Source organism: Syngnathoides biaculeatus, chromosome 4 (genome assembly GCF_019802595.1).
Source record: "Syngnathoides biaculeatus isolate LvHL_M chromosome 4, ASM1980259v1, whole genome shotgun sequence".
Lineage (NCBI taxonomy): Eukaryota > Metazoa > Chordata > Actinopteri > Syngnathiformes > Syngnathidae > Syngnathoides > Syngnathoides biaculeatus.
The window spans coordinates 7818819-7836755 of NC_084643.1; the positions used below are offsets into that span (position 1 = coordinate 7818819).

Sequence of the window (17937 nt, forward strand, 5' to 3'; positions counted from 1 at the left end):
CAAAAGCTAAACGGATGTTGGGTGAATGAAGTCCTTCCCCCGATGCTGGCCGATTGTCAAAACAGAATTTCCTTTCGAGATCAATTATATACTCTGTCTCCATGATTTGTGTTATCGTCCGCAGTGGTGAGCACACCCGGTCCACATTTCTGAGGCGCTGGGTTTGAAACTCGGCCTTAGCCCTCCTCGGTGAAGTGTTAATGTTCTACCAGAGCTTGCGTGGGTTTCATCAGGGTGCTCAAACTTCCTCTCGCAAACCAAAAAAAAAAAAAACATTCCTTTTGTGACTCCAGCTTTTTTGGTTTAAAAATGTTTTTCATTTCAACCCACTTTTCCTTTGTGACCAAGAAAAGGAAGTAATTACCTTTTTGTACGTTTAAAAAAAAAAAAAAAAAAATCTCTTCACAGTGGGTGATTTTTAAAGGTCAAGGGGCCCTTTTTGTGTTTGAAAGTGATTTAGCTATTTTAGGTATGGTCGAATTGTAGAAAGAAACCTAATATCCAGAAAATTCTCTGTGAGACGGTAGTTAGTCTTTCTTTTGTCATTCACAATGTCCAGTTAATTTCAAGACTCCAAGACCTACGAAGACCTCATTAGAAAGACCTTTCCCCTTGAAAATTAAACCTTTCTACTGTATCTTTATCCTGTGTTTGCAGCCCTCTGGTGTGGGGTGGGGTGGAGGGGGGCACAGTCCAGTGCAAACTGTAGGCTGGTCCCACCCAAGCCTGGATAAATGCAGAGGGTTGCGTCAGAAAGGGTGTCCATCTTAAAATGTTCCCAAACAAATAGGAGCATTCGTCTAAAGAATCCCATACCGAAGCTGTCAGGGCTCAGGTTGCGAGCTGGATCTGAATGCAGAGATGAGAGAGAGTGAAGCAGGTAAAAGAATGTTTATTACAGGATGCTGGATTTAAACCAACTATTAGCTAGGTCCAGATTTGGCAAATGCCAAGGCCAAGCCGTCTGGAGTAGGAGTCCGGGTTGTCAGAGGGCAGCGAGAAGTGAGCACCGGTTTGCGGGGATCAGAGGCAGAGGGCAGAGACTGGGGACAAAGAGCAAGAATGGGTTAAAAACGAACTCACAAAGTCTTCGGGGAATCAATGCGGATCGTGCGGCCTGGCTCCGAACTCAGCGTGGAACGTTGACACTCTGACGGCATCTTGGAGTCCCATTGTGGTTTAAAGGAGTCAGGCGTCATTGGGATGGTCAGATGGAGCTGCTGGACTCCGGCATGTCAACCCTACAACACATGACACATACACACACAAGCACACACACACACAGATGCATACACAATGGCAGGGTTCCAGGGTGCCGAACCGGCAGCCCTGACAGAAACATTTTGTGGGCTGACGAGAGTAAAATTGTTCTTTTTGGGTTCAGGGGCCACAGACAGTTTGTGAGACAACCCACAAATTCTGAATTCAATCCAGACTGGCAAGACAGCTATTTTTTTGTTTTGTTTTTTAACACATGCCTTCCAACAAATTCCCGATTGCACGGCCTTAACGGCATGTAGATCATGAATGCTGGGTCTTGTTGGTTTTCTGAGAATCTACTGCACCGAGTGATAACTTGTTTGACACGTAGCAATAAAAACTACACTATCTTGAAAATGTGGATTAATCCCGTCAGTCACGTTTGACTGATATTTTGAACATGACTGTACACGGAAAAAGGTAATGCACTGTGGCGACCAGTAATGGGACAAGCCGAAAAGAAAAGAAATGTATCCCGTTTGCTGTTGCCCTAAATAAATGGTAGAAATAAGTAGCACATGAAGCCCTTTATTTCATGTTTCCAATTTGCTCTGCCACGAGAGTTGCTTTTTATTCTGATTTTGCAAGGGAGAAAGGATTGCACTAAAACTACAGACTTTTTGGTGCAGATCAGGGCAACAACAGTGTAGACTCATCCATTTTCTTGTTTTAGTTAATATTCTCGCTAATATTCAGTTAAGAGAATTTCTCTGTGCCACGGTGGAGCAGCTGTAAAGTGTTGACCTCACAGTTCTGAGGTCCAGGGTTTGATCCGGAGCTCCTCTGCGTGGAGTTTGCATGTTCTCCCCGTGCCTGCGTGGGTTTTCTCCGGGTGGGCACTCCGGTTTCCTCCCACATCCCAAAAACATGCAACATTAATTGGACACTCCAAATTGCACCTAGGTGTGATTGTGAGTGTGACATTGGCTGGCACCCAGTCCAGGGTGTACCCTACCTCTTGCCCGTTGACAGCTGGGATAGGCTCCGACACTCCCACGACCCTTGCGAGGATAATCGGCTAAGGAAATTGATGGATGGAAGAATTTCTCTTTTCTTGTGTGTACTTATTTAATTTAGCTACAAATTAAGAAGGAGCAATTTATCATTTCAGGTTCAATTTTGGAACGATAGATCATTCCGGTGCATTAAAAGTGAAAATGGAGCCTAAAACAAAATCCAAAGGACCATGCAGCAAAATTTTAATAACGTGGGACAGACAAAATAAACATGGACACACAAAATATTGTGGAGCCATCACACCAGAGTCTACTGGAGCGCTAATTGTTTTTAAAGAGACAATCTGGTTAGCTCATTGTTAATAAGAGGCCCAGAAACTCCATTGTTCTCACAAATTAAAGCTTTAAATATGTTTCAAAAAATACATCTTTAAATCTGGAAATATTAGAAGGTATTACAAAGTCTCACAAACAAACATTTACTCTGCTTTCTTTTGTCAATTTAGGAATAAATATGACAAATCTGGAGATACGCTAGGGGTCTGCCATTGCTGTAAAATGTTTTGAGTTTTCTCTTACTCATTGGGAGGTGGAAGTATAAAAGAAAATTGTGTATCTATAGAGATCGTGCACGTGACGTCACCATTTTTATGGCGCAATATTGCCGGTCAAACAAAGCTGCTCGGCAGTGCAGGAGTCGTTGAACCGGAGCAGGTTGACCTGTTGTGCTGTTGCTTGTCACAATGGACGAGCCAGTTCTTCAAAGATATGATTCTACAGAATAGCAGCTGAAAATGCCAAGTGTGTCTAATTTTTCCACATAGCTTCGTTTATTATCACATTCTAAACGTTTAACAGTATCGGACAAAACTCTGCGTGTCATGCTATAAGACTTGTTTTGATTTCGTCTCAACGGAATTAGCTTTCATCAATGCTTTGTTTGATATGGCGACGTTAACAAAAATCACGTGATTTTGTGACATTGCTGCATGATTTCTATTGCAGTTGTCCATTTGAGCGTGCCTTTTTTTCACTGGATGACAAAATTCACAACTATTTTCAGTTTCTGTTTTTTTTTATTTTCATACTTCAGAAACTCCCACCACATTTGTGTCAAGGAGATAGGATGAACTTTTTTTTTTTTTTTTTTTTTTGAGACAAAAGGACAGAATGGCGGATTAATCCCTTCACACATCCCTCATCCTTCCCACCCACTTGCCAGGCAGGCCTGCCCAGTGTTACGCAGCCATAAAGGGGATTGTTTAAAGACAGGAGAAAGCACTTAGTTCCTCCTTCACACCTTTTAGCCAGAAGGTTGTCAGAATGTTGGGAAGAATAAGAGACTCAAAGATAAGACAAAGGGGAATAACTGCGGGTCAACACAGAGTGTGGGCATAGTGAGAAGATATGTGGGATGAGAGCGCTACTCTGAAGAGACAAGGAAATGAGAGGGATGAGTGACAGATGGGTGGTAAAGACGGGCGGAATGAAGAGACTACGGTCAGGAGAGAAGATTGATGGCTAAAAAAAAGGCATGCCGAAAGAGGACGTCGTAATGACGCCATCATGTTTAAATGAACTTGCCTGGTTTGTATTCATGGACGTGTGACTCACGCATAGAATAGAATGGATTGAATGCCATTTATTGTTATCATATTTCGTACAACGAGATGAGAGCTCCTGTTTTAGTGCATGCAAAATTGCAAGGCAAAGATAAAAATATATACTGTATGTAAAATGGAATACGTAAAATCTATTGCGCAAGATTTTGAAAATCAGCGTGCCTTCACATATTAATAGCACGGATTAAGGAACAATGAGAGTTCAGGGTGGTGATGGCTCTCCGTTGATCCTTGCTTTTGCACATCTGTACCGCCTTCCAGATGGTAGGAGCTGAAACAGTTGGGAACCCGGGGGAAGGGGGTGCAATCTCCTTAATAATGTTCCGAGCTCTGCCGAGGCACCGAGCAGAGTAAATGTCTGCCACGGAGGGGAGAGAGCAGCCAACGATCATACGTGTGCTGCTTTAATTGTCCTCTGAAGCCTTGATCTGGCTGCCTCAGTGCACCTCAGGTAGATAGAGACCTAGTACATCACCAGGGTCTCAATGGATGAGCAGTAGAAGCAACTTTGTGTCCAGGTTGTCTTTCACGAGGACTCTCAGTAAGTGGAGATGCTATTGAGCCTTCTTCATGACAGCTGAAATGTTTTCTGTCCAGGAGAGGTCCTCGGCGATCAGGACTCCCAGGAACCTGAATGTGGGGACGCTTTCCACACACTTGCCGTTGATGAAGACTGGAGGTGGTTCAGTTCTGTTCCTCCTGAAGTCCACAACGGTCTCCTACGTTTTTGTAGTGTTCATTGCCAGATTGATGTCTGAACACCAGGTTGTGAGCTTCTGGACCTCCACTTTGGAAGCTGCCTCAGCTCCTTCTGAGATCAGCCCAGCCACTGTAGTGTCATCAGTGAATTTGACGTTGTTATAGATGTCCGACATTAAATTTTCATGCTCGTTTTTTTTTTTTTTTTTTTTTTTGGGTGTCAAATATGGTATCAAAGTGTGTCACTGAAGATTTTGGAGGGGAAAAAACACTTTCATCCATCGACACAGAATTTGAGACATTTGTCTATGACAAGAGGATGCATGAAAATGTCTCAAAAACTGTTGCCTGACCTGAGTCCCAATGGAAAGCAGGTATACTCTCTAGATTGATGTGAAGTCAAAGGCTTGACCTGAACTTTGGTATTGACGACTGGGGCTCTGTTAACATGGTAATTAACTAGTTCAGCCATTTTATACATGCACAGTGTTGGTAGATAGTGTCTGTTTGGAAATGCAAATTTTTAGTTCTGCTGCTACTTTGTAAGAAAATTGTGGAAGACAACAGCATTTCTGACAGGGCTTGAAATCCAGGCTATCATTGCTTGACCAGTTAGAACTACCACCACTCTGCTCATACCACAACTTGAGATCGTCCTTGATTTACAGTAGAAATGAGTCCATCCACTGTGAACTGTGCTCGAGAGGTTTAATCAACAAGTGGGCATCCCCAGCTTTCAGGAAACCTTAAAGCTCCCTTTCCATTACATATTTGCGTGAGAGTTTAGAGTGAAAATTTTGCATTCAAATCGTCTATTTAAGAAAAGAAGGGTATGGGTGAAGTTGTCCTTGAAAGAAATAGAGTCCACAGATACCAGAAGATACCAAGCGGTTGGTGTGGATGTACCAGTTGCTAGGAATGGCCATCTACCATAGTTCTCGTGAAGAGTGAAATGGTGGAGTTTTGAATTGGGTGTTAAAAATAGAAGATAAAAACCTGACAAGTGGAGAGACTGAGAGGAGAGAATGATGAGAGAAAATATTAGCCAAGGAGACACTCTGGAGACATTTGAGGATAAAGTGTTTGACGTGTATTATCCTGGGATCACGCTGGTTATGACATTCTGATGTGTTGTCTGTTGAACACTAATGGCTTTCCAGTTTCCAGGAGGGTGCCATCTATCAAGATGGGATTTTATCACAAATTTCCTATGGGGTCTATCGTGCCCAGTGTAAACTCCTTAAAAGGCATAGCACCATCTTTTTTGTACCTTGTGGAGCGACTAATCCATTCATATTTTATTACAGCCGTGCAGAGACCGCATCCACTTAATGGGAGAACAACTTTCCGTGTCTACAATGCAGCCATCTCATGGATGTCAGTCACCTTTAGAAGCTGTGGTCGTCCACTTTGCATTTCAGCACCTGCTGATCTTATTCCTCACATCTTGGCACGACAACATGTTTGTTTTTTTTTTGCCAAGGAATCATCTGGGGAATGAGAAAAAGTGATGGACGAGGACACTTTCAAACTTTGGTGTACCTTTTGAATCTCGGTGACTTGGTAAAAACTTTACTCTTTCGTTTCAAGAGGCACAAGTAAAACGTCATATTTCCTCAAATAGTTGCTACCCCTCTGAAGCAATGATTCCTGATCACTTTGCAGTAGGATGGGTGTGTGCCACAAAATCATCAGGTGTGCTGTGGGGAAAAATACAGATACAGTGGTGCCTTGGTCCTCGAACACAATCCATTCCAGAAGGCTGGTTGAAAACCAAAAGTTCGAAAACCAAAGCCCGTTTCCCCATTACAATGACATACCCCTTTTTTTTTTTCTTGTTAGCTTTTCCTGATAATAAACTGCCAAGTAGAAATACATGTATAGTTTAAATACTCTAGATAACTAAATCATTTAAGAAATATATTTATTTTTTGCTTAAAAGGTATGCTGTAGCCTAGTAGCGTATGCTAGGCTGGGAATACGTTGCCGTATCGGTGGCAACTCGGCCCCCAGCCTTTTAAACCTTTTTTTTATTAATAAAAGTGCAGAGGAACTTTAAATAAGCAATAATGAGGGGGGAAGAAAAACACAGTTTTTTATTTATCTACTTGCTTGGTGATGTTGTGTTCTTCTATGTTTGGTTCGGCGATTTGCTTCAGTAGCTCTACTTATCATTTTTGTAAATGTCTTCATAATGTACAATTTTTGTTTTAAGCTCCAGTTTCACTTGACAAGATTTGACGCGTATTACTCATATTGTATTCCAAAAACGTGTTTGTCCCAATAAAGGTCTTTCCCTTAATAGATGCCTCCCCACCTGCGGCATTGCGGAAAATGAAACCAGGGCAAAGTTTTAATATTCTTAGCACACACCTTTTATTGGCTCGTAAGAAAATACGCCATCAAAACCTGTGAAATGAATTCTGCCAGGTTTGATCAACCATGCCGGGGAACAATTTTTATTTTCTCCTCCAATTTTATGTCTTTCCTCTCAATCTGTAGCAGCAGAAAGTCCCGAGGCCTTTAAAATATACAGTATACTGAATATATTTTTTTCAATTGGTATGAGCTTAAAGTAGTATAATTTTAATAAGCATAGGATATGGATCGTTAGCACTGTAAGCATTACTTTTACTCCCCCACTCTCTTACTCTTTTTCAAAGTCGCTTTCCTTTATTATTTTTTCTTTTCTCGAGAAAGCCAATCTGTCTCGGCAAACATGAGCAGACAACTATCTTTCAGTGAGGTGACGACTTAATCTTTCCTCTAGGCTACTCGTCTACCGAAAACTTGAAATGTGCTTCTTTTTGACCTTGATCATTTTGGGTTATTTTTAGTTGTCTCTCGCCATACCAATTAGATATATAAATAAAGGTATTTACGAGAACTGTCAGAACTACACCAGGGCGGGCGTCTCAAAAGATGTATTTCGCAGCCAAACTACAAGCAGAGTGAGTTTTGTCATTCGCGGCTCTTCAAGTGATAAACAGAAGCCCTACGCCAGAGCCATCAGTGGAAGATTCCGAAGTCGCCAAGGCTAAAGGAAGCAAGATTGTCAAAGTCTATAGAATGAATAATGTTTGTCACATCCTTTGATGTGAGGTCCGCTGTGAATTCATGCCACAGGGACAGATGATCAGCCAGCATGCATACAAGGAGATCCTGTGGGGTTTAGGTCTGTTCAGTGCCTGATGAAACCCGAGAGTTGTGGCAGGACATCTCGTGGCTCCTTCACGATGGCAACACACCTGCAAACAATGCCCTGAGCATCTAACAGTTCCTGGCTAAAATGAAGAACACTGCTACTTCGACCAGCTCGGAGCTGTGATTTCTTACCCCTCCCCTCCTGTCTCCCCTGGTCAACGGGGTTGTATAGCTGCCCCATTTTAAAAATATGGATGACATCGAGATGGCAGTGACGGCAGAGTTTAGGAGGATCCTGGAAGAATCCTGTTTGAAGGCTGCGAAAGTGTTTTCATCAACCCAAGTTGTACTTCCAAAGGGGAAAACTTTTTATTATTTTAGCTTTCGTGACACCAGTTGTTAAACGTTTCTGACATACCTCATAGTGTAGGTAAAGAATAATGGACCTGAACCGAAGTTCGCTAGCGTGATCCTCAATTTATTTATTTTTTCTCTTGGACAATCAATGTGGTGAGGGGGTTCCAAGAGACGACATAAAGCATCAATATTAATTTAGCTATTCATAAGAAAATGTGCATGTGGTAGATCTCCTGACACTGGAAAAAAAATTGTCTCACTTTTGAGAGATGTGAAACTACCCAAGATTACTTGTCTGCTTGCTTACTAGCATTGGAATAAGCACATTACACGTTGGACTTCACTATTATTGTCGTGCAGAGTGTCAACACAAGTAATGACATATGAGACATGCACATTAACCTTTGAGGCCGTGTACACACGTGCCGATATTGGACAATCTAACTGATTTTTATGATGTGTAAGTTCCCAGATGACGTGCGGACACCCCTGGAGTATGCGGTGCACTCAAACTGATCACACCACATGCAACACGATATTGCACCGACATTCGCAAGTCTCACCCGAACCAGAAGTCCGTTGTAGAACCAATACTGACCAGTGGGAGGTAGTGTGTTCAATTTCTGAGCATATGGAATACACATTATTCTTCACACATACATTAACTCATGATAATCGCTTGTTGTAATGTTTGAGAGACATCTAGCGATCGGGTTTTCATCTGGATTTGATTGTCACTATGTGTGTAGTTTGATTTGGAAGTATTGTAAACTGGATTCCATTGGTACCAAATCCCTGTATCCGGCATCAAACGTGAATTAGAAAAAAAAGCTTGTGGCTCGCTTTTAGGTGAATGATCTGACTTGACTCTTCGCTGCTTAAGCACATGACGGGTGGTCTTACGGAATACCTGTACCGGACAGATTGACAATATTGCCGGGTAGGAGCTAGGCACTCTTTGGGGACAACCCGCCGGCATTTATCCACATGATTGACGTGACGATGTGCTACTCATGCCCCTCCACCTGTCCTGAGTAATCTGACGAATGGGAAGTCAGTATGTGCTTAAATTAAAGAGGTGTTTGCTATTTGAAGCTACGATATCATATTTGATCCTGTTTACCAAACAACTTTATGTGAGAATCTGCGATGTGTTTGGAAAAAAAAGGTGATAAAATTGCTCACTGTGAATGCCCAGCCTGGTCGTTGGTTTCATTTTAGATTTGAAGTCATGTGGTGTGGGGGCAGAACAATGAAGATTGCATTGTTTCAGACAGATGTGTGTGCGCCACTTAAAATGAAATTGAAACAGTGGCTGTGGGTGAATACATTTACTGTGCCCCTCTGTGTTTTTCCGAAGAAGGGGCAGCGTAAACCATCTGTCTTTTGATCACGTTTGCCCGCGGCCCGCTGCACGCTGCCATGGAACAATAAAGTCTTTGACAGAGCGAAGGCCACAGAGATCAGCTATCACCACCCTCTCTGCCACAGTACAGTAGTCGATCCAAAAACATCACCAAAAAAAAAAAAAAGTGCATCTGTAGAGTTTACAATAGTTCAGAGTGACCTGAAACTGTTTTGCAGGCTCATGAATGGTGTTGAGTTTGGGTGCTACCTTACATAGTAGACAACGACTCCGTGGAGTACGTAAAAAAGGGTACACGGCATTTGTGCTATACGCTTTATTGATCACAACTGTTTTCAATGTATTTATGATAACTGCCAACTTCCACAATGTAATTGAATGGGACGACTACAAATAATCTAAAGCGGAAAGAAATCCCATGTGAGCAGTTGCATGTGCAATGTATGTTCTAGGATTAATAAGATCATTCTTCTCAGCGGTTATTTATGATAATCACCGTATTACACGGTAAAAATAAGAATGACTAGAAATAATCTGCAAAATCGGCCGCACGTGCACACTATACTTGTCGTAAAATGATGCCCTTTCTATCATTGGCTTTTTTTATTGGTGGCAAATGCCTTCAACAAACGTCCTGAAAAGGTTAGCAGTAAGTCCTTCCAGACTAGAACCCCCACGAGGACGCAAGGAGCAAAATCGCAATCATTTCTTTCGCACAGGCATGAAAGCTCTTGACTGACTAATAAAAGCCAAATGAGAGACAAAGGAGCTCGCTGGTACAAGTCAAAAGAGGGGAACGGTGGGCTGAATCCCCTCGTCTGTTTGACTCCAGGTTTTTCCCTCACTCCTCAGCTGGGCTCGGCGGTCTGCACAGCATAGTAATGAATCGGTCACACTAACCCCCCCCCAAGCCTCGAGAATGGACCCCATTAAAGTGCATTAAAGCGCAATAATGCCTGTGATTGTGCGTGTGTGACTGAAACCCAATACATTCTCTTGCCTCATTTATACTTCATCGAGCCCTGTGGGTGCTTCTCACCCTTCACTCCGTCGACCCTTGCAAGTTTCTCACTTCATACAACACCCATACACCCCCCCCCCCCCCACGTGCGCCATTGTCTCACCCCCACCTTGTGACCGTTTAAGCCTCGCTTTTCTATGCACAGTGGAACTTCCAAAGTCATCATTGACACTTGCTGACTTCCAAATTGTTCAATGTGAATTCATTTGTTCTAGAATCAAAACCGTTGGCATCATAAAAGCTATATTTATGTTCACTCTGTGTTTTAAGCAACATTTTCAGGGTCTTAGCCAGAGGTCACCAACTTGGTGGCCGCGAGGACCACTTAAGGCGCCTGTGAGGCATCTTTTAAAGCTAACACAGGTCACAAATTATTATTACTTGTGCTTTAAATTTTGAATTTGACTTGCTTACATTAATGATTTATTTTAAAAATGTGTAATATCAAAAATGAAAAAAAATGTATATATCATGAACTCTGGCATGTAGCCTTTCATACGATTGATGCACATGAAGTAGGCCTCAGTCTCAAAAACCCCTGGTCTAAACTATCATAAGACTATTAACAGAGGAGTTAATCATTGTCAAAAAATACTGAAATATAAAAAAAAAAAAAAAAAGTAAAAGTGCGCATCTTTTAAAGGCAACTGACAGACATTGTTGAAAGATGTGTAATGAATCAGATTCATACTGACCCTCCCCTATTTTACAGTACTGTAATTTCAATTTCTGGCTTTATGGCTGTGATTCTCAGCCAGTTTTTCCGGGGCATGAGTGTGCTGAGAGTGCGCTTCAGGTGTACCATGTGAGATTATAAAATTGTATGTAATTGCTCCAAAAATTGAGTTACAAGAAATAATGGATGTTTATCTAGTTATGCCACTGAGGCATAGTGACAGACCAAATGAATACTCGATTAGATGGCAGAAAGTACATATGAGCATCTACTTTTTGAGACATTTTTGTCAGATTTTTCAGTTGTAAAATATGTACCTTGGCTCCATAAAAGTTGAAAATCACTCCTCTCTGGTGATCATTACCTGCGACTGATTAGCACCTGGTCCAGGGTTACCCCCTCCGCCCCCCCGTCCCCACTCTGGACCAATGTCAGCTGGGACAGGCTCCATCCTGCTCGACCGAAACCTTAATGAGGAATGACTCGACAGTTACTGCCGCACTTTTTCTTGTTGCCATTACTGGGACATTTCTGGAGTGGCAAAATATTCAGGAAAAAACAACAAAACAATTCTTCTGATGCTTTTCAAGCCCATTTTTCTGGAAACTCCTTGGATGAGTTTTGGTTGAGATTCTCTGACTTTTAGGGCATTTGATTTTGGTGGCTTTATTATTTGGATATGTATGCGTTGTTTGTGCTGTGATTGGCTGGCGGCCCCCGGGCGTACCATATCCCCCCCCCCCCCCCCCCCGCCGTTGGCGAGAGATTACATTAGCGGCATTAATCAAAATACTTGGCTGCTCATCCTGAACAACGGTAACCAAGGTTTTGCGCAATAGCCTGCTCTTTTTTATGAAAAAAAAAAAAAAAAAAAAAAACCCAAAACCTTTAGTCCACTTTCTCCGCTTTGCCAGTCTTTAACAATGATGGTATGTGGGTTATTTTGTGTGAGGCCATGGCTTTCAGCAATTTTTTTCAGCTCAATTCAAACGACCTTGCGCCATCACCTCACCTCCATTGAACACAATCATTAGCCTGTCCTCGTCCAGGAGAACACTCATGACTCATAATGTTACTTTAAATAGTCTTTGGAACGCTTATCCGCAAGTTTGGACTTTTCATCCTGCTTTGTGGGGAAAAAAATAGGTTTTCTGGAAACAGGTGATAATCTTTTGTCATTTAAATGAGACCTCACTGCACATTACATGTTGCTTGTGTATTTGCGACTTGATGAAAACTACCAGTCTCTGCAAACCATTGCCCAAAGCACTATAATATTATGGCAGGGCTTCCAGTTGCCAAGATACCACTTAAACATGTCGGAGTGGGAGTATCTGATTTATTTACCGCCCAAACCCTTGGGTTGTGACCCGCACATAACTAGCCTTGAACGCTGAATATACACTGGATATGCGTCGCAGACATTTTATTAGAAGGCAGAGGTGTTCATTTTGATTCCAAATAGAAAATCTATTCAAATTATCATTCAATTTTGATCTCAGTTCTCTCCAGCCAAGCCGACTCCTGCCTCTAAAACAGCAGAGTTCCTTTGTCTTTTTCGGAATGGGTTCGTGATCATTTTTGTGAATATATTCCTGATCGAATTGCCCACGTTTGACTTCTAACTTATTCTTGCGTGCTTTGCTAACGTCGCTGCTGATTGATGCGTGCTTCCTTGTCCTTTGTGGTGTCAATTTCTCACTCCTCTCATTAGCTAATTCACAATCAATATTGTTAGTTACCTCTCAAAGCCTGTGTCTAGGTGTCGTGCTTATTATGAATTTTGATGTGCATTCCATTCTAAAACAAATCAACATCAATTTGCTGTTGTTTTCTTCTAGCAATAACTGTGTGTCATTTACGCCTGAATTTGTGAACAATAGAGCAGTTAAAACCTTTTGTATACATTTTAAATTGCCTGTGAATTATCATTCATATATTTATACGAAGTTACCTACATGTCCCTCAGGAATACATGTAGATTTGATATCCAGATTGTGTCTACAATTGATCTAAGTCTGGGACACATTTCGAGGCACACAGAGTTGGTGTCGTTTTTGCCATTTTAATAAAGGATATTCATCTCTGAGCAATCTCAAATAAAAGACATGATGTCTTGGGCTTTAAAGGTAAGCAGTGATGATGGTGTGAGGGTCTGTCAGGTAGAGACTGTTCAGGCGAATCGTGGCATCCGTGCCAATGACTCTTGAATAGAATAGAGCCACGGTTTTTAATTGATTGTCACATCTTTAGATTAGATGTTTTGTTTTGGGGTTTATTATTTTTGGATTAGTAACGCAAAGCCTTTAATAGATATGTATATTTATTTAGTTTTTTTGTCGTGGGTTGCCGGGCCAAGTGAAAGTTGTGATGAAAAGAGAGCGCTCAATGCTGATCAGTGTGTCTGTCATTAGCAAGATGGCAGCTGTGTCTCGTGCGAAAGAAGGTGTGTGATATCTTCGTTGATCACTCTTCTTGCTGGCAATTTGTTTGCCAAGGGAGAAATCTGGAATGGTACCGTGGGTTTTCCCTCAGTTCACATGTTCCTTTAACTTGGGCAGTTTTTATTTGCGAGGTTGCGATCAAGTCAGGGTTGGAAGATGTGATGCAACCAGGAATCAAACTGGCGACTAGACTAGATTTTGAAGGTTCTTTGAAGGTGTTGCCTCCGGGTAGAGTGGATCCACCACGTGTTGTATACCCTGAAATGAGACGTACCTAATACTTTGGACAAATTTTAGCAAGGTCACCAGCACTGTGTCTTACCATCTGCCACAAAGTTAGCAAGTTAGTTTAATCAACCAGAGTACCATCAGTGACTCACTACTCATCAGCTTTCTAACACCAGGATTGTTAAACTTTCTGATTGTAAACATTCTGACAGGAGTAATGTTAACATGCTAGGTTGCTATCAAGTCAGGGTTGGAAGATGTGATGCAACCAGGAATCAAACTGGCGACTAGACTAGATTTTGAAGGTTCTTTTGAAGGTGTTGCCTCCGGGTAGACTGGATCCAGCACGTGTTGTATACCCAGGAATGAGACATAGCTAATACCTTGGACACATTTTAGCTCCGTCACCAGCATTGTGTCGTACCATCTGCCACTGTAATGGAGCTTTGTGTCATTTGCCATCGCAGTGAGGAACATAGAGCAGAGTTCATGAGCTTTGGTCCCTCCAAAAAAGTGGCTCACAGCGCTAACCCTTCAGGTCGCCCGAGGCACTCAGAGGAGCGTCGCCCTTTGACGGATTATGACAACGGTTGAAATGTGGTCACAGATGCAGCAGTCATCTCAAATGACTGGCGGGTCTGGACTGTGGGCTGCATATATTTTTAAACAGATCTGCTTTTTGCTCCTCATGCTGTGAGGATGCACATCTTAAGTCTATTAGTGGACACGGTGGTTATGTTGAATGTCTGCCTGAAGTCTACTCTGCATGGCACCACCCTGTTGTACTGAGGAGGACCACCTTAGGCGGATTTTGTTTCATTGTTTGAGGAGGCACTCAGTGTTTCCATGGTGTGGATGTGACATTTGATCCCTAAATCAACTTTGTCATCTTCTTGTGGGTGATGAAATTAGAACCCTCACGACAGCTTTCAATATCATGTCTGTGTACGTTCTCAGTCATCCGGGTGATGTTAAAAAGTTGGATCAAGACAACTGGGCTCTCCTTGGATGTTGAGGTTGGTTGGAGGAACATTGAGAAAATGAAAACAGCCAATGAAAACATGGTTTATACTCTGCTTTGCTCTAAGAGTCGCAACAGCGTCAGGATTAAAGTTGACCGTCGTTACGTTGCATTGACCGACGTTAGGCTGAATTCATTGTCATAAGTGGAGCTTTAGGCGACTTTAGAAAATGAACGTTTACAGATCATTGACAAATTACAGGTACAGCGGATTGATGCATGCATGCATGGGCAAAATCAAGTGGATAACTGATTTATTGTACAATATAAAGGCTCTGCTTTTTGAACTTCACAAGCTTGAAAGTGAAGATTTACGTCGTCATCCTTCTGAAATCCATATGCATTAAAGGACTACTGATTAGACACAATGAGCACTAATGAGTCCAGCTGCTCTTTCACTACTTTTATAGACTTTAGCGCAAATCTGACTCATTCAGTTCCTCTCTACTGGAAAGTACAAAGTGGCCTCAGTTTCGGTTCCCTATGACCTTTCACCACCACCTGGACTGTGCTCACAGTAGTGTTTTGTAACGGGCTGGCGTGGAATCTACCCAGTTCCCCCCTAACATCAGTTCCTTGTACCTAACAGCCAATATTTTCAACCCATGGTGCCCTTTATCGATGCCAGGTTTGTCGTCACAGGTCAGCTTGTTACTCGCAGCATGGTCATCACACCTCACAGCTTTTGGCATCTCTTCCTGGCCCATTGTTTTATTTTTTTTTTGAAACCGTTTGTTTGACATTAGGACTCCTTAAGTAACACGTGAAAGCACTGGTGGCTTTATGTGCTCATTTTCCCATATGACATTCTTATTTTCCACCATATTAAAGGTGCAGTTTTTCCTGATTTAATGGACACTAAAAGCTAAATTTAGCTGCAACCTCAAGGTCTGTGGGTGTCAGAGCAGATAAGTGATTTTGCACTATTTTTGGCCGCACTTTCTTTTTAATGGCTTGTTCACAAGGAAGTGCTATGCATCGCTGTTGTTATGTTAAATTGTCCTTTCCCAGCCACGCGTCGAGTAGTTTAGAGCTGAAAAGGCCGCGTCTCCCGGGACTACCCTCAATGTTGTTCGTGCCCATTTTGGTGTCTGTGTTCAACTGATACCGAGATGGTGAGGCAAACAAGTCCAATATTTATTACACCTCACTGTTTTCGCTTGTTCTCACCAGAGACCAAGTGCAGTCAAACCGGATTTTCTTCTCGTTTTATATCTTTTTGTGCTTTGCTCTGACAGTGGTATTAGTTGTAATTGAATGGTTTTATAATTTCAGGAATCAATTTCAGGGTGCAAGCACTATTGTGATTGACTGGCAAGCTGGACTTCCAGTGAAGTGAGTTCTTACTCCACTGAATGATAATTTGGACTTTCTAACATATAACCATGTACCATGCGCCATGTAGTGTTAAAAATATGTACTGTATCTCTAATTTTAATTGCCATCTGGTACTACAGAATGGTGTCATGTACCTACCTGGCAGATTTACACTTGCTTTGGCCAGTTGCATCTTTATGCACACGTACACAATTGTCTTCCACCTCCAGAGGGCATGATGTACTATGCAGATAGGCACTTTCCTTGTGCTTGGCTGGTCCGTGTTGCAGTGTTCTTGGCACAGGTTCTATGCTAACCTACTACTAAAGTTCTTGTTCTCTGCATTTGGCTAGGATTGCGAAGGGGCTCTGAACCTTTTTGCCACTGGTGCCATGTTTTTTTCTTCTTTGGCAAACCCCCAATTGCCTGCTGTTGCCTATGATACGACAATTCACAGCACTCAAGTGATTGCCAAGAATATTTGTATCCTCCAAGGTTCTGTTTTCATTGCAGGTTTTTTATTAGTTGTTTAATCTGTATACAACCACACATCCATATGTAGTTCATATTTATATGGGGCTGGTCCTCATTAGGGTTATGGGTGAGATGAGGCCCACCAAAACGAGAGGCAGGATACACCCTGAAGTGGTCACCAGCTCATCAAAGTGCACAATAGACAGACAACTATTCATACTTCTAAACTAATGGACAACGTAGAGACCATAACCACACAGGAAATTAGTACAGTATGTTAGTTACCTAAATTGCACTCCAGTTGCACCACCAAAGTTTAAAAAAAAAAAACAATAATTAAAAAATCTCCACTTTGAGAACATTTTCCGTCTACCCATCTCCGTCTGTTCGTCCATCAATCCAGCCTGCCAGCCAGCCTTGAAAATAAAGGTTTGAGGTTGAATGATGCATTTCTGAAAACATAGCTCTATATTCCATCCATCCATTTTCTTTGCCGCTTATCCTCACGAGGGTCACAGGGACTGCTGGAGCCTATCCCAGCTGTCAACAGGCAGGACGCGGGGTACACCCTGAACTGGTTCCCGGCCAATCGCAGGGCAGATTGAGACAGATGCAATCACAATCACACCTAGGGGCAATTTAGAGTGTCCAATTAATGTTGCATGTTTTTTGGAATGTGGGAGGGAACCGGAGTGCCCGCAGGAAACTCACGCAGGCACGGGGAGAACATACAAACTCCACACAGGTGAGTCTGGGATTGAACCCGGGACCTCAAAACTGTGAAGCCAACGCTTTACCAGCTGACCCACCGTACCGCCTTAGATCTATATTTCTTGGGCTAAATATGTCTAAGAGTAGTAGTGGGTGATTTTTTTATGGAATAAGTTACAATCTGACAAGTCTTGATTTTAACTTCTTTTTTTCCGTATTTCTCACTAAAGCGGTGTACACTCAGACCGATTTTCAATCAGGGAGTCCGTAACCCTATTGAATTTGTTAGTGACTCTACACAAGTCAGAGCGATTAATCAATAATATTTATCATTTACAATTGGCGGCCCCCACCCTCTTCTATGGAGTTGTGCCAGTGTTCCAATTAGGATTGTTTGGTCTTGACCTGAGACCTGCTCTCTATTTTACAGACATGTGGCTCATACATTGTTGACTTTTGTAGCTCGCCTTTACTTACACTGGGCCAAATGTCAGCATAGTTGTCCAATTTCTAGCCTGAACCTTTGTTTGTGAGCTGGCATTTTTTTTTTTTTTTTACATGTCTGCACAATACAAGGCTTTTTTCTTTGTTCTTATTGTGTGATGGTTCGATCAGTCGCGGTGCCCTCCGCACAAAGACCT

General features: G+C 42.2%; 1 protein-coding gene across 7 annotated transcripts in view; it reads left to right on the forward strand.

The window, feature by feature from the left end:
- Positions 1-17937, forward strand: part of grid2 (glutamate receptor, ionotropic, delta 2) — a 491233-nt gene that overhangs the window by 101846 nt on the left and 371450 nt on the right. The window contains exon 1 of one of the 7 annotated variants that reach the window (XM_061816589.1): positions 4487-4517. The exons of the other annotated variants lie outside the window; for them this stretch is intronic. Coding sequence (XP_061672573.1) covers positions 4505-4517 — 13 coding nt within the window. The 5' untranslated portion in view covers positions 4487-4504. Of the gene's footprint in view, positions 1-4486; positions 4518-17937 lie in introns of those variants that run through there. 7 annotated transcript variants of the gene reach the window in all.